This window comes from Zalophus californianus, chromosome 8, assembly GCF_009762305.2.
Source record: "Zalophus californianus isolate mZalCal1 chromosome 8, mZalCal1.pri.v2, whole genome shotgun sequence".
Lineage (NCBI taxonomy): Eukaryota > Metazoa > Chordata > Mammalia > Carnivora > Otariidae > Zalophus > Zalophus californianus.
This window is the reverse complement of record NC_045602.1, coordinates 40,718,215-40,741,646: the sequence shown is the minus strand read 5'-3', so window position 1 is coordinate 40,741,646 and position 23,432 is coordinate 40,718,215. Positions and strand designations below refer to the sequence as shown.

General features: G+C 39.4%; 1 protein-coding gene across 2 annotated transcripts in view; it reads left to right on the top strand.

The window, feature by feature from the left end:
• KCMF1 (potassium channel modulatory factor 1) overlaps positions 1–23,432 on the top strand; it is a 74,231-nt gene that overhangs the window by 48,736 nt on the left and 2,063 nt on the right. For both annotated transcript variants that reach the window (XM_027621943.1, XM_027621944.2), the window contains 4 exons: positions 3,547–3,686; positions 15,364–15,465; positions 18,209–18,383; positions 20,480–20,762. In XM_027621943.1, coding sequence (XP_027477744.1) covers positions 3,547–3,686; positions 15,364–15,465; positions 18,209–18,383; positions 20,480–20,762 — 700 coding nt within the window. The remainder of the gene's footprint in view (positions 1–3,546; positions 3,687–15,363; positions 15,466–18,208; positions 18,384–20,479; positions 20,763–23,432) is intronic.

Genomic DNA, 23,432 nt, shown 5'->3' with positions numbered 1-23,432 from the left:
AGTTGGATACTTAACTGACTGAGCCACCCAGGCACCCCGTGTCTTCTTTTGATGTGTGTTTCAAAGCACAGAAGTTTTAATTCCGATGATGTCCAGTTTATCTGTTTTTTCATTTGTTATGCTTTTGGTGTCATATCTAAGAAACCATTGGCCAGTCTAAGATCATGAAGATTTAAAACTATGTTTTCTTCTAAGAGTTTTATTATTGCATTAATTTTTGTATATGGAATGATGAGGTAGACCATTCTTTTGCATATGGATATCCAGTCAGCTTAGTATCATTTGTTGAAAGAGACTATTCTTTATCCAATGAATTGCCTTGGCATTCTTGTTAAAAATTGGTTGACGTAAAGTGAAAGGTTAGGGAGATGGGGCGATGTTGGTCAAAGGTTGGTCAAAGTTTCATTATGCAAGATGAATAAGCTCTAGAGAGCTGATATATATAGTGTGGTGACCATAGTTAACAATATTGTATAATTGAAATTTTTGGAGAGGATAGATCTTAAATCTTTTCAACACACACACACAGAGGTAACTATGTAGAGGTGGTTGATATGTTAGCTTGATTGTGGTGATCTTTCACAGTGTATACATGTATTTGTATACCATAAATATACACAATTTTTATATGTCTAAGATATCTCAATAAACCTAATAAAAAAGAAAAGTTGGTTAACCATAAATGTGTCTTTTCCTAGACTCTCAGTCTATTTCATTGATTTATATATCTCTCTTTATGCCAGTACCACCCTGTCTTAATTACTATAAACTTATAGTAAGCTTTGAAATTGACAAGCATGAGTCTTCCAGCTTTGGTTTTGTTTTGTTTTTCAAGATTGTTTTGGGTATTCTAGATCCCTTGAGTTTCTGTGAAAGAATTTTAGGATCAGCTCATCATATTTCTGCAAAGAAGCCAACTGGGATTTTGATGGGGATTGTTTTGAATTGTAGATCACTTTGGAGAGCAGTGGTATTGAGTTTGCCAGTCCATAAACATGAACTGTTCTTCCATTTATTTAGGTTATCTTTGATATTTATCAATAAAGTTTTGTAGTTACCAGAGGATAAGTTTTACACTTCTTTCATTAAATATGTTCCTAAGTATTTTATTCTTTATGTTATTGTAAATGGATTTTTACAATTTTACTTTTGGATTGTTCACTGCAAGTGTATGGAAGAACAATTGGTTTTTGTATATAGATCTTGAATCCTGTAATGTTTTTGTTGTTTATTCTATAAAGGTTTTTTAGTGGATTTTTTTTAGGATTTTCTTTTTTTAAAGATTTATATATTTATTTTTTTAAAGACTTATATATTTATTTTAAGAGAGAAAGTAGGGGGGAGGGGCAGAGGGAGAGAACCTTTGAGCACAGAGCCTGAAGCGGGGCTCAATCCCACAACCCATGAGATCATGACCTGAGCCAAAACTGAGAGTCAGATGCTTAACTGTGCCCCCCAGGCACTGCTAGGATTTTCTATATGCAAGGTCATGTCATCTGCTAATAGAGATGGTTTTACTTCTTCCTTTCCATTTAGCTGCTTTTCATTTCATTTTCTTGTCTAATTACTAGACCCTCCAGTAAAATAATGAATAGAAATGGCGAGAGTTGGGGTGCATGGGTGGCTTAGTCGGTTGAGGTCCCGACTCTTGGTTTTGGCTCAGGTCATGGTCTCGGGATTCTGGGATCCAGCCCCACGTCGGGCTCACAAGGAGTCTACTTGAGATTCTCTCTCCCTTGGTCCCTCTTCCTGAGACCACTCTCTCAAATAAATAATCTTTAAAATAATAATCTTTAAAATAATAATCTTTAGGGGTGCCTGGGTGGCTCAGTCGTTAAGCGTCTGCCTTCGGCTCAGGTCATGATCCCAGGGTCCTAGGGTCGAGCCACGCATTGGGCTCCCTGCTCCGCGGGAAGCCTGCTTCTCCCTCTCCCATTCCCCCCTGCTTGTGTTCCCTCTCTTGCTGTATCTCTGTCAAATAAATAAATAAAATCTTTTTAAAAAATAAAATAATAATAATTTAAAAAGTGACATCTTTTAAAAGAGTGGACATTTTTGTCTTGTCCCTGGTCTTGGGGGGAAGGCATCCAGTCTTTCACCAATAAGTATGATGTTAGCTATGGGTTTTTTGTACATGTCCTTTATCAGGGGAACAAGTTTTATTCATTTTTATATATTTATCCCCACCTACCCCAAATCCACCTGGCAACTCTTAGGCATATAATAAATGGGTAAATATTTTTAAGATAGTCTAAATCTTCCCAAAAATGAATGTGAACAAATCTCTCATGTAGTGAATACTGTTTCATTTTCTCTTCTCACAAAAATGATCATATCTTATTAAGGATTTGTGTCATGTTGAATATAGTTCTTTATAATGAAGGGACATAACATACTAAATATACTTGCAATTGTATTTCCTTTTGTGCTACTAATGGAGAAAAATAGAACTTGAGATGTACTAATGAGGCAAACAAATTATTCGCATAGAATATCACTGATTGGTCTGTTCTTCAGTAACCAGTTTGGACAGAGTATGTTGTGGTAGTACTCCATTCAAGTTAGCATTTTACAAGAGCTGAATGCTTAGGGTCCTTCCTGCTGTAAGAACGGTGTGTGCTGTAGACAAAAAGCTTCATCTGGGAGTTGGCATATTGATCACAGTTGCCTACTCTGAGCACTTGTGTTCTTGTATTAGGATACACCCTGCTGATTATTTTTAATTTTTTTTACGATTTTATTTTTAAGTGATCCCTATACCCAACGTGGGGGCTTGAACTCACAACCCTGAAATCAAGAGTCACATACCACCAATTGAGCCACGAGGTGCCCCCTCACCCTGCTAATTCTTTGTTTTGAGATTGATGTTGCTACACACCCAGAGATAAAGAAAAAATAAATTACAATAAAATTAGAACTAGATGTGAAATGAGAGGTGTTTCAAAATTAAAGGGGTGGGGTGCCTGGCTGGCTCAGTCAGAGGGGCATGTAACTCTTGACCTCGGGGTCATGAGTTTGAGCCCCACCATGGGTGTAGAGATTACTTAAAATCTTCCAAAAAAATTTTTTTTTCAAAATTAAATGGCAGAGGGGAGGGGGGTGGGGGGATGGGTTAGCCTGGTGATGGGTATTAAAGAGGGCAAATTCTGCGTGGAGCACTGGGTGTTATGCACAAACAATGAATCATGGAACACTACATCAAAAACTAATGATGTAATGTATGGTGATTAACATAACAATAAATTATAAAAACAAAATTAAATGGAGTTATAAGAAGTTATTTGCTTTGTTTTTCTCTTAAGGCAATAATAGCTATATGGGTAGAAAAGAAATTTTGGAGGGGTGTCACAGAGTCCCAGATAGAATAAGGATGTTGCATACATAAGCAGAGAGGTACCTAAGCACTCCTTGACAGAGTGAGGTTGTTGGAGATTTCATGCACACTTTTGTTTTACATTATTGTACCCTCTGTTTACATTTTTATTTAGTAAAAAAACAAAAAAACCCAGTAATTATTTCTCACTACAGCTACACTTTATTTTTCAGATTTGTACTATGGTGGGGAAGCTTTCTCTGTAGAACAGCCACAGTCTTTTACTTGTCCCTATTGTGGAAAAATGGGCTATACGGAGACATCTCTTCAAGAACATGTTACTTCTGAACATGCAGAAACATCAACAGAAGTGGTGAGTGAAGCAGCCTTGTGTCTAAAAGGATGTGTTAAAGTAAAGTACATCATTTCTACAAAAATAAAGTAGGTCACTGTCCTCTATCTCCTGCTAAGTGGACTGATACTGTTGGCATAATAATTATTAAAATTATCTTTTAACAGCAAGTTTTCCACATCCTAGGAGGCTGTACATATGCAAGATAACATGCTTCATTTGTTCACACTAGCCTTTCTTACCCTGTTTCTGAAAGCACAGTGGAATCTTGACCAAATTCAGGAGCCCTTAGCAAATGCCCTGTGAACAGGGTAAAAGCACCCCAGCCTGCAACACAGCTCTTTCTAGAGTGTTCTTGCTACCTGCTTCATTTCTCTTCGACAAGGAAACCTTCGTAAGGAAATTTTTTAATTTTAAGTCATTAAGTATAGTAATCCATTGTCACATCTCATTGTAAGAGATCACTTACTTGGTTTTCATCAGGTCAAAGCTGTAAGGTCCCTAGAAATTCCTCTTACTCTAATCTTTCTCAATGGCTAAAAGCCAAGGACCTAGAATAATGCACAAAGAAAATCTTGCCTTGAAAGCTTTTCGGATATTTTACTTGACATCTGAGTCAGCATATATTCAACTTTTAAGAAATGATAAAGTGCACCCAAAAGAGTCCCCTGTCCCCCCTTTACCATTGGTAATAATAGATAAAGTGAGAGATGGGAGATAGAACTCTAGGTCTGGAATTTGGAGAATTTTGGCACAAGCAATTGCACATTGCACCAACTAATCAGCCCCTAAGTGTGCTCGAAACAAATTAGCTGAGACTCAAGAGAAATAGTGTGTCTGGGGATACATGGCTACTAAGGGGCAGAGCCAGGTGTTTGAACTCAGCCAGAGTCCCTCTGGGTTGTAGAGTCCCTACTTAACCACTGTTCTAGTTTATCTCTGCTACAGCTCTGCTGTTACAGCTGTGCGTAGTTCAGGTTCACTTCTATGCCCATTTACACTGCTTAGTTGAATGCTTAAAGTTGCTTAAGAGATTTATAGTTCAAACATTTGGTAAATTTACATTATGTTTGTCCTCCAGCCAGATTTTACTATCTAACAGCTCAGAACTGCTTTCGTCTTGCACCATCTTGCAGCCTCAGAATACTGTTGTCACATTTCACTACTGTTCTTAATCTGTTCTTCTTACTCTGTAAAGGTGATTTTGCTTCCTTCAGGTACAGTCCCAGGTACCAGTCTGAGGAGTGTGGACTTGATTGTATCTCTGTCCTGGTTATTGTGGGAAATTTGGAATAATTTCTTTTTGACTTAATTTCTGTTCAGTTTGGGTACTTTAGTTACCTAGAGAAGGGTTTCTCGACTGAACCTACCACATTCCTAGGTGGTAGGTCCTAGTATAGTACTTTCATCACCCCACCCGGACAGGACAGCTACTCAGTTTTTCACATCTGAAATGGGCGAATCTAGCAGAAAGTTAAGTCCTTTCCATGAATGAAAAGCTAATTCTTTCAAATAAGAATCAGTAGCTCTGCCTCAGCAGCTTTGCCTTTATTTTTTTCCTGAGAGTAAATACTCAAAATTTGTTGACACTCCTCTATACCTGATCCACAGTTTGAAAATTAAATACTTGCCATCCACGAATGGTTCCATGGTGTTTCTCTCAGAAGTCCTGCTCAGTATGTGCCTTTATGAAGCTCCCAGGCTTTCAGTACATGGCTCAAGACAGTGGCCTTGCTGCTATTCGACTGGTAATAGTGGAGTGTTTTAGGGATTGCTGCCTCCCTATCGGCCCTTAGTCTGTATGAACACTGCATCTGCCTGTGTTTCCACCCAAGCATTTCAAGTGAAAAATGGCAAGCAAACAAGACACTTCGATGTGAAGGACAGGGCTTTTTCTTCTTCAAATTATGTGAGTCATGTCCTTCGCAATCCCGGGCTGGCACTACGTATGGCATCCTGACTAGTGTCCGTGCTGGAGGACTGGTGCCTATGCCACCCCAGTTATTCAGTATTTTGAGTGCCTCTCTATACGTGTGGAGCATGTTATCAGCTCTAATAACATTACGGTTGTATATAAATATTCAGGTGATGTTACTAGTTGACCCCTCTCACCCCACCCCCTGCCGCAGTGTTTGGCCAAAATCATGGTTAGTCAAACATGGAAAAGATCTGGAGTTCAGGAGTGAGTCATGTCATTTTGGTGGGGGCCTGTGTTCACATACCAACTGATTGTCCCTCCTTTTCTCTTCCTGTTTGCATTTTTCTTTCTGAATGCTCAGTGTGCTCTCTTGCTTTTGCCCTTGTGTTTCCTGCATGTGTCCCCTAGGCCAGCAGTTTGTATCTTCCTAGAGGCCTTAGGATCTCACTCCTGTAACCAGCATCCATTTGGAACATTTAGGGGCAAGAGGCTATGTCACTGTAAATGTCCTTGTCACCACTAGGAAGCATTTACTGATACCTGACACAGCTGGCAAGAAAGTCTACTGAAGGGCGCCTGGGTGGCTCAGTTGGTTAAGCGACTGCCTTCGGCTCAGGTCATGATCCTGGAGTCCCGGGATCGAGTCCCACATCGGGTTCCCTGCTCGGCGGGGAGTCTGCTTCTCCCTCTGACCCTCCCCCCTCTCATGTGCTCTCTATCTCTCTCATTCTCTCTCTCAAATAAATAAATAAAATCTTTAAAAAAAAGAAAAAGTCTACTAAAGGTTAATTTTCAGGGCGCCTGGGTGGCTCAGTTGGTTAAGCGACTGCCTTCAGCTCAGGTCATGATCCTGGAGTCCCCAGGATCGAGTCCCACATTGGGCTCCCTGCTCAGCGGGGAGTCTGCTTCTCCCTCTGACCCTCTTCCCTCTCATGCTCTCTATCTCTCATTCTTTCTCTCTCAAATAAATAAATAAAATCTTTAAAAAAAAAATAAAAAAAAATGAAGGTTAATTTTCAAAACAACTTTGTAGACAGCTTTGTAACCTTGTCTATATTTTTCTGTTTCCTTTTTCAACTAGGAACTCTAAGGCCCTAAGATTTGCCTCCCTTCTTAAGATTAATTTGCAATTACTCAAGAGACTTTTGATTATGCGGGTATGGAGGGGACCCTTCAAAGCCAGATACTGTGAAAAACAACATCTGATACCGAATGCATAGTGAAGGTGATGACTAGTTAAAAATGTAAGAAGCAGATTGGGTATAATCTCAGGAGTCTTTATGTGAACACCAATATGATAATGTGATTTTGAAATTAAGCATGAGTTCTTAAAATCCCTGAGAGTTGGTAGATTGGGACAACTAACTGGATTTTGGTTGTGGGAAGAACTAAGAGAGGAAGGAGCACAGTATGTAATTTTAAAATCCATCAGTCTGGTAATAGAAGTGAGCAAATGGGATTACAAATACGGATTATTGAGGAAGTGTTAGGATGGTGGAAGAAACATGGGAGGTAGAAAAACTTTTCTTTGGACATAAAAGGGCATTGAGAAGTGACTCCTGAAATTGTTCTTAAATCTTCCATTGGAGCTTGCACTGCAGCTAACTAGAAAGCCTTCAGGGATTTTGTTGTTGTTTTTAGATGAACCATGCTGCTACGTTTTATTAATAATATGTAGTTAATCTTCTTTCACTGCTTTGTTTAGTAAATCTCTTGTAATTTATCTGTAGAATATTACGCTTAAAAGATTAACAGCACTTTTTGGTTTATCAACATTTTCTTCCCACTTCCAGAAATTACAAACAGAATTATTCTGTTCATAATTAACGGCAGGGGTCTAATAGGTCATTGCTGGGAAATTTTTGCTTTCTATTTTTCATTTGATGTATTTACTCATTTTCATTACTCTCCAGAACGGGGGTTAGGGTAGTGGCCAGCATTTAAGTGCTCTTCATTTATGTTAATGATACATTTCCCTCCCTTTTTAATGAAGACCTAGATGTGTTTATAACAGAATGAATTATATTTGAAGTAGCGTGGTTGTACTGTGTTCTGTGTATAAGAAATAAAAAATCAAGGAGAAAGAATGATTTTTGGAAATTTCCCACAGACTGACTTTCAATAATTTTATTTGAAATAACTTTTGGGGCGCCTGGCTGGCTCAGTTGGAAGAACATGCGACTCTTGATCTCAGGGTGGTGAGTTTGAGCCCCACGTTGGGTTGTAGAGATTACATACATACGTACGTACATAAACTTTAAAAATAATAATTCTTATGGAGAAAAATGATAACATAAAAGGACCTTTAAGTTTTTTTAATGATTCAGAAGAATTGGTTTTAGCTGATAATTTACTTAATATTTAAACAGTTTGTCATAGAGCACAAAATAGAAATTATCATCATTGTTGTGGCAATTTGTGTATAACCAAATAGATGCATTTGATCTCTAAACAAGCAGGAAAGTATTAGATCAAATCTGCAAACCAGATTAACATTGATAGATACTATTTATGCATGGAGGCTATGAAAAGTGACATGTTTTAAATTGTCTGTAGGCTTGATCATCAATATATCTGTATTTTTTCTTTTAAGATTTTATTAGAGAGAGCGAGACAGTGAGAGAGGGAACACACGTAGGGGGAGTAGGGAGAGGGAGAAGCAGGCTTTCCGCTGAGCGGCGAGCCCGATGCAGGGCTTGATCCCAGGACTCTGGGATCATGACCTGAGCCAAAGGCAGACGCCTAACAACTGCGCCATCCAGGCTCCCCAGTATATCTGTATTTCATTGAGAGACCATTTTAGTTTATTTTTTAAACATTTTACTTATTTATTTGCGAGAAGAGAGTGAGCAAGAGAGAGAACACAAGTTGGGGGGTGGAGTGCAGAGGGAGAGGGAGAAGCAGACTCCCTGCTGAGCAAGGAGCCCAATGCAGGTCTCAATCCCAGGACCCTGGGATCATGACCTGAGCCAAAAGTAGATGCTTAACTGGCTGAGCCACCCAGGCGCCCCAAGAGACCATTTTAATATGTAGGTATATAGAACTAACTTCCCAACACATTTATTTCCTTATTAGGAGCAATAATGGTGGAGTGAACCACAATTTTTACAAATCTTCTAATTTAATTTTATAAACTTTCTTAAATACTATAATTCCCTGTTTACCCTTTTAATCAGATAATCGGGAAAAGCATTTAAAGGCCAAATATACATTAAAAGAAAAAAATAGGCTTTGACTTTTACTGCTTGCATTCTTCTTTATCAAAAAATGCAGTTGGATGCTGTCTGCTTTTCTGTGAACTAACAAGGGTATTTTATTTAATAATAGTGAAGAAATACATAGGATTTGAGAAATACAGTTGCTCCCAGGCAACCAAATTGTCACTGCTCAGCTGCATTTAGCTAGAGAGATTGTAGAAGGTTAGGATTTGGTACTTTTATCATTTGTGCTTTTTGTTAGTTTTGACCCAAAACACTTTCTATTTTATAAATCACCTTTTTCTATCTTTAGTGTTTGGCTGTCTGCATATTTTAAAATAATAGTTATTTTGAACACATTTACTTGTTTACAGTCAGATCATAGTACTTTCCATTTTAAGGGTGATGTAGCCATTAGTATCCTGGCAGAGTTTTGGGTTTTGAGCAGGTAAGGAAATGATAGACACTTTGGGGGTTCCAGGTTTGTTCTGGGATCATCCAGTATGCATGTGTTATGATATTTTTAAAAGATGTTTGTATGAGAAATCAGTTTCTCAAGATGATATGAAAACCAAGAAGGGAATTACTGAAATTATTGAGAAAGTGAGATAATAGCTTTTCTAGGAAGGTGTCCATCCCTGGTATTTGAGAGTATGTTGTTATCCCTGGGTAGGCTTTTCATTACTTCTACTTTCTTCCTTGTTGAAGTTGAATTAAAATCCTGTACGGGAAGGGAGAGAGGCAGTTTTCTGAATGGAAACAATGCCTAATGTGCAGGGGGGCACTGGCTAAGACAGCAGCTGTCAGACACATTCATTTTGAATTCTTTTTTTCTTTAGCCACTGGAGTGGTTTCTTCTTTGTCCTCTAAAATACTGGTTTGTCTGGTTCAGTGTCCAGACAGCTAATTTCAGGTCAAAGAAATGTTTTGCAGGGTTTGTAGGAAGATTTGTAGGGAAGATGGTATAAAGATAGGAGCTCTCCGGCAACTGTTGGCAAATTATAAGGTGGCTCAGAAGTTCTTTAAGCGGTTTCAGCCTTGCCTCTTCTCCCGCCATCCTTTCTTTTCCTGACCTGCCCCTCAGATTTAAACAAACAAAACAACAAGCAAACAAACAATAAAACAACAAAAACTGATTAAGAAAATTATTTGAGGGGCGCCTGGGTGGCTCAGTCGGTTAAGCGTCTGCCTTCGGCTCAGGTCATGATCCCAGGGGCCTGGGATCGAGCCCCGCCTCAGGCTCTGGCGTTCAGCGAGGAGCCTGCTTCTCCCTCTCCATGCATCCCCCCCACTTGTGCTCTGTCTCTCTATCTCTCCCTTGCTCTCTCAAATTAATGAAATCTTTAAAAAAAATAGAATGTGATTTAAAAAGGAAAGAAAAAGGACAGCTCTGAGTTCTTTTTAATTGTTGCGAAATTATGTTTTTTTGTTTTATGAATTCCCAAGACATCAGCATACACATATTTAAATTTCTGTCTAAAAAAACATATTTAAGGGGGCACCTGGCTGGCTCAGTTGGTAGAGCCTCTTGATCTCAGGGTTGTGGGTTCGAGCCCCACATTGGGTGTAGAGATTACTTAAAAATCTTTAAAATATGAATAAATAAAAATTTTTAAACCCAAACTTATTTATCTTTAAAGATTTCATTTATTTATTTGAGATAGAGTGAGAGTGAGAGAGAGAATAGGGAGGAGCAGGCTCTCCACTGAGCAGGGAGCCTGATAGCCTGATGCTGGGCTCAATCCCAGGACCCTGGGATCATGACCTGAGCTGAAGGCAGACATTTAACCAACTGAGCCACCCAGGCGCCCCCCAAACTTAGTTATTTGGGACTTTCAAATCATGTATAAAAATGTAAGGAAAATTAAGACTTATATATGTAACAAAAACTCCCTAAAATTCTAAACACTGTTCTTTAGAAGCATGTGACAGCTCCAACCTAAGCATTAAAACGGGGAGAATGGAACTGAGAAGAAAAATAATTTCAGTTTGAAGTAACTCATACTTAATTATGTTAGTTTCAATGTTCCACTGCAACAACAGATAATTAGATTGTAATCCAGTTGAACAGTGTGCTCGTTCAAATCTGGAAAGTACCTTTATCTGTATTGGCAAAGTGGATGACTAGAGGTGCAAGTGGCTACAACTTAGATAGTTCTAGAAGGCCCAAAAGGAGTTTATTGACCATGTAGCATAGATTTTCCAGTAGTGCTTTGTGTATGTCCTCAAAGCAAAACTCCAGCATTAAGTCTTACATTTATTATATTTGCAGATTTTATAAGATGTACTTCTTTTAATTGGGCAGGAGATCAAAAACCTGAAGTTACCAATTAGCCTCAGCAGTAGTTAGCTCAGTAGAATGTAGGAAGTAGAAGGGATGGTAAGGCATTGAATGTTGTGGGAAATAGTGGGAAATGAAATGGAATCAGCTGAGTAAGGCCAGATAATAGAGAACTGTTAAAACCAGAACATTTGTCCACTTGGTTTGGTGGACAAGAAAGAGAAGGTTTTGGCGTTTGTACAGAGGAATAACATTACTTTCTCCATCATCATGTCACATAGGCTGCTATTTGGGAATGGAAGGATGGTAGAATATGAGTGATTCTGTAGTTCTTTTGAGACAGGATGAACCTATTCAGAATGATTGTGTGGATGAAAACGAATCTAAAAAAGAAATGACAAAGAAGCTGGGCTGCCATAGTAAGATCACGGTTGCCAGAGAAATGATGCATCAAACATTTGGTGTTACCAGAAAGTAACAATAGAAGATGATGCAGGGAAATCACTGCTTTTGAACAGATATTCAAAAGAAAATGTTTCTCATGGATCTAAAATTAGTCAGATAAAAGAAATGCATGAGTTTATCAAGTTTGTGATCCAGAAACCTAGACGAGAAATACCAGTTGCCAAGGCAATTATTTCTCTTAGAGTGTTTGCTGTTGAGAAGAAGCATAATGTCCCAGAACCTGAGTTCAGGGGCAGTTTCAAGTGGTCTGGGAGGATGATGCTTCCAAATGGGTCAGCCTCATGGTAGAGAACCAGTCTAGCCCCCCTCCCAGCATCAGCTCAATGATTTTGACACAAGACCCATCTCTCTGTGGTGCTGCAGTCTAGCTTCAGGTGAAGCCACGTGATGTGTGAGGCAGAGAGGCCGGTTTCTTAAATGCATTTTTCTGTAGCAGTGAACAGAGTGGGCAGGAAACTTGCTATGAAGCCTATCCCCCCAAAAGATAAAAGGAGAGGAGCTCACCACATCTGTTGTATTTGAGGCACTGCACATCAGCCAGAGAGAGAATGCTCTCCGTGTGAGTGTGTGAGCTCAAGAAAGGCTGCAGGGAGTGAGAACTTGCTTTAGACTAGTTGGTGATTGTATGGGGAAGAATGTGTGGAGTTCATGTTTAAAAACAAAAACCAAGCATGCTGATTTTAGATTATTTTTTTATGGACATAACCTGTCACAGGGAAAAATGTTCTATAAATGTAGTACTGACATGGCATATGTGAAATAATGACCTCCGAAGGTATGGTCTAGACATTGGTAACCATCTGTGTTAAGAATTCACACTGACTGGGGCGCCTGGGTAGCTCATTCAGTTAAGCATCTGACTCTTGGTTTCAGCTCAGGTCATGATCTCAGGGTCGTGAGATGGAGCCCCACATCAGGCTCCGCCCTCAGCATGGAGTCTGCTTAAGTTTCTCTCTCCCTCTCCTTCTGCTCCACCCCCTGCTCATGTGCCTACTCTTTCTCTCTCAAATAAATTAATTAAAAAAAAAAAAATCCATGCGGACTGGTTGCTTGCTGACAATCATGCACTGGGGCCACGTGGAAAATTGGGAACTCCATTATGTTTTTGGCATGGGATTTCATCGCAGTACATTGATAGAGGCTTCTTAAGGGCTGCAGATAAAAAGCAGGACCAATGGTGAGCTTCACTAGTGAGATGAAGCAGAAGAGGAAGACTTGAAAAATAGCAAAGACAAGACTGCAAATAAATAGCAAGGACATTTGTGATTAAAAATTTGAGCAAGGTGATAGTAAGTAAAACAACTTTTCGTGTTTCGTTCCACAGGGTAAAAATATTTATTTTTCAATACCATTGTATATTTAAGCTGTATTTGCCAAATCTAATTGTAAGATCATTGGGACCCTTGTCAAAAACAGATTTTTCAAATCTCCTAGAATCAGTTTCCAGGCATGGGCCTAGGGAACTGTATTTTTAACAAATGCTCCAGATGAATTATATACTCAGCCAATTTCAGGAAGCACTGAGTTATGCCAACTCAATGTGCCTGAATGTTGGCAAGTTGTCATATGTTAAACTAATGTGTTACATGGAATTTTCTTGTTCAAGTAATAGGTGTTACTATATCATGTGGCAGGAGAAGTACAGTAAATATTAATGTTGACAAACTCATAATTTTAGAGTTAATAGCTTATCCTTTGTGTGGAATTTTCCTGTCTTATAAAAGGTATTAGGTATCATCATGTGGAAGTAAAGACACACTCAAAACTAAACAGTATTCCACATCCCCATCTCAAAGGTGCTTTTTATTGGTCCTGATAAGGGCATTCTTAGTACGTTTGGTATCTGTACTTTCCCATCCTGTCTTCCTTCTAGGAATGCAAATCCTCAAGGAGACTTTTCTCATCTAAGAACATTTACTGAAGTACTGCAACTTCTATAGCTATCTTTGTGCAGTTCAAGTTGTACATAGATTTTATCCAAAGGTCAGCCTAAAGGAAATATCTTGGAAGGAAGGCACCTTTTCCTCTTAACGGTTATTTTTTTCTTTGGATAAAGATCTTATACTTGCAATCTCTGGTATTGTAATAAAACTATACATAGTCCAGTACCTGTTAAGTGTTGCAAAATAGAGAGTCTCAAAAATATCTAAACTGGCTTGTTTGTTTGATTTTTAAATAACTGGTGGTTGTTTCTGCTTCTCCAGACCTACTCATCTTTTTGTTGTAAGCAAGTCTGGTCACAGTTCCCAAACAAGAAACAAATCACACTGTACTGCATTTCTCAAAAATAAGACAGAAACACACAAAAAATAAGTGTACCAGACACTGCCTGTCTGATACAGACAGTAAAACCTAAATTCCTAGGAAAGAGTTGCGAATCAGTAAACTCATGAACTGATACAATTGCCGTTCTCTCTGACAGAGGAAAGAATGTCTGACCACCTTTCTGGCATCTTCTAAGAAAGGCCATGCACATGTCTGTCTACTTCTTTCTTCATTTCCCTCTCAGGTACCTTCCTGTGTGACCCCCCTACTTCTTTTGCACACTGTCGTGCCTAAATGTAATTTCTCATGAGCATCTTTAGGTTTTCTTGAGGATATGTCTCAGACTCCTGAGGCAGATATAATCAGGACAGCTGACTGGGCATAAGAGCAACTGGGATCAAATCAGAGTCAAACTCTCAGGGGACTCCTGCTTTCTGGTCAGGAGAGGATGGGGATTTGTGTTGGCTTAGGCTCTGGGAATCAGTTTGTTTTCCCCTCTGTGTCCCACGGTGGGCCTTCCAAGTCTCACCTTGCCCCTGCCTCCCCATCTTTGCCACTCGTCTTATCTGCCATGAGCAGGGAGCAAGGTCAAGTGAGTGCCTGAATTTTACTCCAGGGGAAAGAATTGAGGCACACAACACGTGTGCTGGCAAGATGAATCACATATCCCATCCTCAGCTCTTTCGTCCCTAGAGAGACACAAAATTCTGTACATTTCCTGGGGCTTCCTTTGGTTGTGTTCCTTTACATCACCTGCCCACTTGGATTTCTAGAAGAGAAAGGACCTCTCCTCCAAAAGTGCCTCATTCTTTCGATCCTTCCCCTCTTATTTTACCACTTCCCTTGAAACTGCTGTTTCAAAAACAGTATTCCCAACCTATGAATCTCCCCCGAGTGCTGCCTTTGTACACACCATTTTATTCCTCTTTTGTCCTGTCCCTGCCCCGAGTCTCACAGGAAGTTAGGTCTTCTGCTCCTTGGCCTTTGTTTCACCCCCATTTTTCCCTTGGAAGTCCTGCTCATGAATGTATAGAGCGCATTTGCACATTATCAGTAAACATTGTCTTAATACTTGAGTTTGTATAGTTGTGTTTTAGTAAGAGCTTTGCTGTCGTATTTGGAGATTGGACCTCAAATCTAGCTTGCTTTGGGGACGCTTATGTCTCAGTCTTTACCATTCAAGTCCGGACATAGTCAGATGGGAATGTGCACTAAATAGCACATCTTAAAAAAAATTTTTTTTTTTTTTACATCTTAAAATTTTTTTAATGGAAGCTATTTTGCTAGACCATGCAAATGCATTGGCCAGGCTGTTAGAAGGCTTTGCCAGAGCTCGTGTTTGAGTTGTTTGTTGAGAACTGTTGTGTCTGACCCTGAGAGGTGGTTTGTTATAGTTTAAGTACCAGCACAGACATGCTGTAGTTCATAGTCAGGCCTCTGGTGCTTTTGATGAGTTCATGATCTCTACTGTGTTTTTGACTGGTTGAAACTCAGTTATAGTAAAATATTCATCCAGAAAGATGTCTGATCAATATTCATCTATTAAATCTGCTTTCTTTACTTTCATTTCAGATTTGTCCAATATGTGCAGCATTACCTGGAGGCGATCCTAATCATGTCACGGATGACTTTGCAGCTCATCTTACACTTGAACACAGAGCCCCTAGAGATTTAATATCCTTTTAAGAGGCAAGAAGGGATAGAGTTGTTTGTAATGTTTGTTATTTTGATAATTTTTAAGGACAGTATACCTGAAGAGAAAAACTAACCTCCAAATTATTTTAGTTTATTTGACCTTTCCTAAAAGTGACTCAGTGTTGAGATGCAATTTATCTCTTTTTATATGCTATGACTGTCACATGAACAGTGCTCATTAAGTGAAAGTTGCCTTGCTCATCATCTTCACTTCATTACAGTGAGATTTTTTTAAGACTGTTTAACTGGGTTATAAGTTTTCAGCAGGGTGTTTTCATACAAAAGAGGAAAATGCTAATCCAAATTAAAATCTAAATAAATATAAAGAGAATTTATTTGCTTCCCCTCCACATGCTCTGTTGCCTTATCCTGTTATCGGTGGGAGGATGAGCAGGGATGCGCGTTGGGGCTGCTTTCCCTCTTGGAGTCCCCTTCTCCAGAGACCATTATTCCCTGCCCAGTCCCTGAGTAGGACTGCATAAGATCACGTCCAGCTCCAAAGTCCTTTCCCGCTTTCCTTTCTGCTTCCCCTTTGCAAGTCACTCAGCAGTTGCTGGTGACATTCCCTGTAATCCAAGAGATGAGCGGCCCACCAGAGTAATTAATTTTGTACACTCTGTGCTGTTTGTTTCAAGTTCTGAATTGTTTTTCTATAACTATCACCTATTAACTTAGGGGTCTGTTGTCATGTGAAGGTTTCAGTGTTCATTCTAGTTCAGCAATTCAAGAGCTAAACACAGCTTTTCTCTTTGCCAGCCAGACTTCATTCTGATTCCTTTGATTGCCTCCCAGCAATCGTAATGCAACCTTAATCCTGTTGAGGAAGAAACTGGTTTGATGGTTTTCTCGTTCCACAGCTCCCATCCCTTGCTTACAGTTTCCAATTTTCTAATTGGAAATATGGTTCCTTGGAATTAGGGAAAGATGAGAAAACTAATGGAAAGATAAAGACCTGGAACCAACCTAAGAAATTAGAATGTCAGCCAGACCTGAGCCAATCAAGGGGCTGGTACTCACTGAACAGAGGAAACCACTTTTCCTCTCTCCTGAGTGCTGAGGACACTGAAAGCATAATGAAGAAAGCATGGGGTTTGTTGGTTTTTATTAAGAGAATAAGAAAACCCAGATGGACCAAGAATACTTAAGTCTTTGAGTCACTTCACATTTTACATAAAAGAATCTTATAACAATGCCCAGAGGGTTATGCTTGGTCCCTGTTTCACTCTGTCTTCGTGGAGAAGCTAGGCAAATAACTTCAAGCCAAGCTGTTATCCTGAACTTTTTTTTTTTTTTTACTCTGAACTTTTTCAGCAAGTTCAAGGGCCTCTAGTGAAATTGGTATCCATTCAGTAGAATGTCCCACATCATCTACATCCATTTTTGTGAAATTTTTATAAGAATCTGTGGTTATCAAGAGAAGATTAAATTATGCAAAATATAAGAATAAGAGAAGGCATATGTTACATTTTGGATTCCTAACGAGTATTATCATGAGGTTCTGGAAAACAAAATGTTGACATTGCAGTTAACTTGGAAATACACTGATTCTTCAGGTACTCAAGTGCTGCTGTGGGGTGACTTTGTTTGTCATGAGGGCGTGGCTTCTCTCCAGGCCTCATAAGCACCAGAACTTTTTTCTTTTCAACTGTTCTGATGGAACTCTTCCTAAAGTGTACTTTTTACACCCAGATGCTTTTAAAAGACGAAATACAGTGATCATAACATCACTTTCTGTAGAACCCGAGCCATGGTCCTGAATACCATGATGAGACAGTGCACATTCTGGTGGCCCCTGAGGGCTTCCTGGAGCTGCTCAGCCTGTCCCTCAATGACTCCACAATCATCAGCTGAAGACCAGGAAGCCAGCAGAAAGTTATTCTGCACGATACAGATGTTCTACGTGCTACTTCGAAAGAAAAGTCTCTTTTACAACGAGAGCTGGCTTTTCCCACACATCCACCAGTATGGAAACGCAAGATTGTCTTTATGAGTTTGGGCAGCCTTGTGCTCTTTGGGATGTTCTTTAGTTTAAGCTGGCTACGGAAGATTGGGGGGGGGGGGGGCTGGCAATGTGACTTGTTGAGAAATGTGGTATTACTCTCTGTATATCCACTTCTACAAGAAATTCAACTCTAATTTTCTGTTTTGTAGCAGCATTGAAGAAGAACTTGAGGACAGATTAAAAACTAATAACCAAAAGGAGTCTTTTACTCCTGAATTTTAATTATTTCTACTGCTCCTTTCTCACTACAGATGATAATTGAGATTTGATTAGCAGAACTCTCCTTGGGTATTAAAATTGATGCTTATTAATTCTGGTTACTTCCATATGAACGTATATGAAATTCAGTACTGAGGTTAGGGTAAGGAGACACCTCACCTGGGTGTGTGACCCGATAGCGCTTTTCACCCCATCTGGTTATTGTAGCTGGAGCCTAGGAAGAAATTTCTTCCTACCTAGAAAACCTTTTTCCCCTTTGAAAACACACACACACACACACACAATATATACACACTCAGTTCATTGCTTTATATGTGAGAGTCTTTTTTTAGAGTTAATAGCCCTCATAGATACGGTTGTGATGTTTGCATTTTAAATTAAATGTGCTGTTTTTAAATGTTTACAATTTAGGAAATCTGCATGTCTGTCTAGCAAAAGCTCAAGTGATTTTTTTTTTCTTTCTGTGAAATATTTGGGTTCTTTTCTTAACTTTGGAGTTATGATGAATCGAGTGGTGTTCGACATGTACGTAGAATGTTTCACCCTGGCCGGGGATTAGGAGGTCCTCGTGCTCGTAGATCAAACATGCACTTTACTAGCAGTTCTACTGGTGGACTTTCTTCTTCTCAGAGTTCATATTCTCCAAGCAATAGGGAAGCCATGGATCCTATAGCTGGTAAGTTAGTTGCATGTTCATAAAGGAAATGACCAGGGAGGGGGCCTCACTTTAAAGTTTTTGGTGGAATTTGTGTTTTAATCTCTCGTCATGCTCCTACATTCCTTCACAAAATTCCCCTAAATCTTATAATGTAAAAGTAGACAGTATAAATTAGTTTATAATTTTCTGGCATTTCCTTAAGTACTTAGAGCAGAAGATAATAAGAAATGGTTCTGGGTTCTCTATTTGTGGCCTCTGTTGAAACCTAAGAAAATGATAAAAGATTTCAGAGTTGAAAGAACGCCAGAATCCCATGGCTCAACCTCCAGAAGCACACAGATAATAAGACGAATTGACAAGACTAAAGAATTAAGCTCCTCTCATAAGAAAAAAGTAAAGTAGGAGTTTCTCTGTTCTTGGCCTTGATTTGAGAACTATATTCTTAGGGAACATACTGAAAGTACATGTTTTAATAGCTTAGAAAAATCTTACTTACAAAAACAACAACATCTGAACATGTACTTCATAACCAACTCCACTGGGTCTAATACATGGCCAACCTGGGAAGCCAGCAGTGCAACAAAGGGGTTGAGAGTCAAAATATAAGGTCGGAAATCACGTTAGCCTCGTACTAAGACACACCAAGCACAGACAGGCAGTAAGACCCTGGAAAGCCTGTACAAGTTCTGAAATGTGTGCACGTGGTGGAATATGTATCTGGATGTTGTGATGCACCTTGCCGAACACCCTGGAACACTGGTAAATGTAAATCTCTAATAGCAACTAGGAACAGTTTTACTCATAAAATGTTCTTAAAAATATACAGACATACAGATATAAAATCTTAATTCCGAATGTGCTTTAAGCATTTGGATGTACAGTAAGCCCTGTAAACTGAGTTTTGGGGATTTTAAAAAGTATTTCTTCATCCATAGGGAATATTTACCTGCTTTTTTTGGTAGCAGGCTCTAAAAGTTAATTTCTAGAAGCAAAATTCAAAAGTGAGAAATTCTCTCCATTCAGTTTTTTCTGTCAGTGAAAATTAGTTTATTTTAGTGATGGACTCTATGAAAGAATCGTATGAGAACCCCTGGGATAAAACAACAGTGAGCAAGAAAACAGAAATGTACCCTGTTAATGAGTTTTAATGATGAAGAGCATTTGCCAGCCAGGGAATGTCTGTGAGGCAGTCATCAATCCCCTGTAAGCTCAGGAGAATCACACACACACACACACACGGGACAAGGCAATTCCTGCACCTGAGTTAGATGAGAACTCAGGGACAGAGGTCCACATTGCCCTTGATGAGTACAACCTTATTGAAACAAGAGTCTGGACTGTAACAGGCCACTGACTAGGCTGTACAGTCAGGGGCCAGTCAGCCTCATTGAGCATCATTGGTGCTACTCACTCTAGTGGTATGCTGGTATTCTCAAATGACCGTACCAGAAAGGACCAGAGAGAAAAGGCAGAGGTGAGTGGTGCAAAGGGTCACAGATAGAAATGATCCAGGCCTCTTGGATACAATTCTGATCATCATTCAATCATTGAATAAAAGTTAGAGGCCTACTATGTGTCGGGCACTGCTCTAAGAGCTGGGAGTGTTATAAATGGTAGACTTGATCCCTGCTTTCATGGAGCTTGTGTTGAGAGGTTTTATAATGATTGGACCAGCAGACGATCCACTTTAATTTACTAAATACTAAAAGAAAGTATAACTAAGTTAGTCCATTAAGTCCGTTAAGCAACAATCTGTTATGTTTTGCTTAAAAATAATTGTATGTGGGCTAATTGTATTTCCATTCCCCATACACAACAGCTCTTACCTCCAGGAGGCATTCTAAAAGATATTGGGGGCGCCTGGCTGCCTCAGTCGGTAGAGCACACAGCTCTTGATCTTGGGATTGTAAGTTCAAGCCCCACGTTGAGTATAGAGATCACTTTAAAAATAAATAAAAATAAAAGGTATTGAGCTCCAAGTTGAAACTTTATGTTGCCATGGATACCTGCCTATTGACAGTCATTTCTAATGTTCCTCTAAAAGAGTGATCTTCAGCGTTTTGTTTCCCACAGTATTTTAAGCAGACATTAATCACCTTCATTTCCATTGGCAGAGCTTTTATCTCAGTTATCAGGAGTGAGACGTTCTGCAGGAGGACAGCTTAATTCTTCTGGCCCTTCCGCTTCTCAGTTACAACAACTGCAGATGCAGCTGCAGCTGGAACGGCAGCACGCCCAGGCAGCACGACAACAACTGGAGACGGCACGCAACGCAACCCGGCGTACTAACACAAGCAGTGTCACCACTACAATCACACAATCCACAGCAACAACCAACACAGCTAACACAGAAAGCAGTCAGCAAACTATCCAGAATTCCCAGTTTCTTTTAACAAGGTAGTTCATTTATCAGTACAGCTTTGTTTTAGAAGTAATGTTTTATTAAGGACTATGCAGTCTGCAATGATCTTTTCTCTTTTGTGCCTTATATATGTTCTTGGAGACTTGGCCTTTGACCAGACCCTTAAAACTCCCAAATCTAATCAAAACTGCATATGCAGGATTTCCCCAAGAATATGAAAAATAATGATTATTTTAGAGAAAGTAGGAACGCTGGTGGTCTCGTTCCAACAGTAAATTATCATGTAATGTGAATTTTTTCCCCCTATATTGCCCATAAAACTGAAATCTAAAAAAACTGAAAACTGAAATACCATATCATTACATTTTGGGGATATATTAGGTATATTTATTGTCATAATTAACCTTGGTTTTTTTTATTGCCAATTTCAGTTAGCTGTGAAATATTAAAAGGTATAAATAAATGAAACATTAAAAGGTACAGGGGAGGATTTCATAATACAGTAGTTTTCTTCTGAGAATTTCCAAAGAAGCAGGATTTAAATTCTTAGAGTTGCCACAAACAAAAGTAATAGTTTTTTTTTTTTTTAAAGATTTTATTTATTTATTCATGAGAGACAGCGAGAGAGAGAGAGAGAGAGAGAGGCAGAGGGAGAAGCAGGCTCCCAAGGAGCAGGGAGCCCGATGCGGGATCCTGACCTGAGCCGAAGGCAGACGCTTAACCATCTGAGCCACCCAGGCGCCCCAAAAGCTAATAGTTTTAAAAATGGTTCACCATGGTATAAAAAAGAGTTACCTCCTTCTAAAAACTACCATTAGCCACCAGGTATATTCCTCTCCCAAGCCTGTTGGTATTTTATGTGACTTTCAAGAATATAAAGGATTTTAGAAAAAGCAGTGATGAGTAGACTTAGGCTCAACAGATAATGAACCTAGACTGATCTGGGACTTTAATGGAGCAGAGAGGAGTATAAAGTACAAACTGTGAAGTGAAGGAGAAAATTAGTATAATGTATCAGTTACCTCCAAACTGTCAGTAGAAGACAGTATTATTTCTCTGTATATTTATTTTATGTCATGCTTTTTAATATCTCTTGTTAGTACAGTGGCACATGTCCATAGTTGTAAATAATTTGTTGTGGATTCAGAATAAAAAAAAAGTTTGCAGACCCCTGTCTATAGCCCCAGGTTTACCACTTACTAGTTTGAACCTTAGGCAAATCACTTAACTTCTCTTAACCTCAGTTTTATCATCAGTAGCCCCTGAGTTTGGCCTCATGAGAAAGAATTGTTTTGAGGATGAAACAGAATTTCAGTATGTGTATGGTCTGGCTCAGTATCTGGCATATAATAAAGGCCCAACTACTGGTTCCTATTATCATTTGTTAGGGATCTAAGGGGGAAGTTTCAAGTGGGGGAATCTACCTTTGGATTATCTCTGCAAAGTCAATAACTGTGCTGAGTTATTACCAAAAAATGTTGCTTCAACATAAATCACAGAGCCACAGATGGATCCACCCTGCTACCATGTAACCTTACCTGTATGGACCTACCAACTTGCCAGAGCTAGATACTGATCACAAATCGGAGACCTGACTGTGTATATCCACTGAGAGTTCACTGAGCTGTGGGTGGAATGAATGTCTTTGGAAAAGACACCTTCCCATCCTTGACCCATTCTTTGTTTTAGACCAAACTCAGTGGACTTGATTTGGGATTTTTCTCTCTGTAGTTATTCTACACCAGACACCCCACTCCCGGGGCATGGTATGGGTAGCCTTTGAGTTGCCTTCCTTGGATTCTGGTCGTAGCTTCTTGAAGAGCCCTCTCGGTCATCTGATAAAGTACATTGCACAGTACCTTGCAATTTGCAGACCACTTTCCCCATCTTTCATTGTATTGTTTGATCTTGACTCATATGATTTATCTTAGGCAATATTTCCCAAAAATGTTCCCTGGAACTTGATATATCATTCTAAGGAACATGTATTGTTACTTATGTTCAGCTTTTTTCCTGATAATTTTGGGCAAAACTAAGTAACAAAAGTTGTTTGTTTATTGTTGGGCTTCTCAGAACTTTAAATATATTAACATGCATTATGAATCTTCAAGGCAAGAGAGCTTCAAGGCTGCAGCGTTTCCAAAGAAAAAGCCTGGTCTCTCATCAGATAGCCATTACATGATGTATGTAGGGCCCAAGCCTTATCTTTGTCCTCTTTGACGGGGACCGTTACTGTTCATGTCACCCTGGAACTCATGGTGGGGGACAGTTTCTTTGGATCCAAAATTGTTGACCTTTTAGAAAGTGATTGTTTCAGTGCTTATGTCAGATTTCAGGCTTTTGGTAGTGGAGTCGGCTAGTTTTGCTAACTCCAGTTTGAAGATCTTCACAAGCTTCACAGTTATTTCTAGATCCCAAGTGAAGTTTGGTCCATTAGAGGATCTAGCCCTAGTACCACATTTTTATCTGCCTTTCAGGAGTGAAATATTTTCTCCGGTATTTCCTAAAAATAAAAACTAATATTGTGGGGCACCTGGCTGGCTCCATTGTTAGAACATGCAACTCTTGATCTTGAGGTTGTGAGTTCAAGCCCCACGTTGGATATAGAGCTTACATTAAAAAGGTTGGGGGTGGGGAAGATGCCTAGCTGGCTCATATGGTGGAGCACGCAACTCTTGATCTCGGGGTTGTGAATTGGAGCCCCA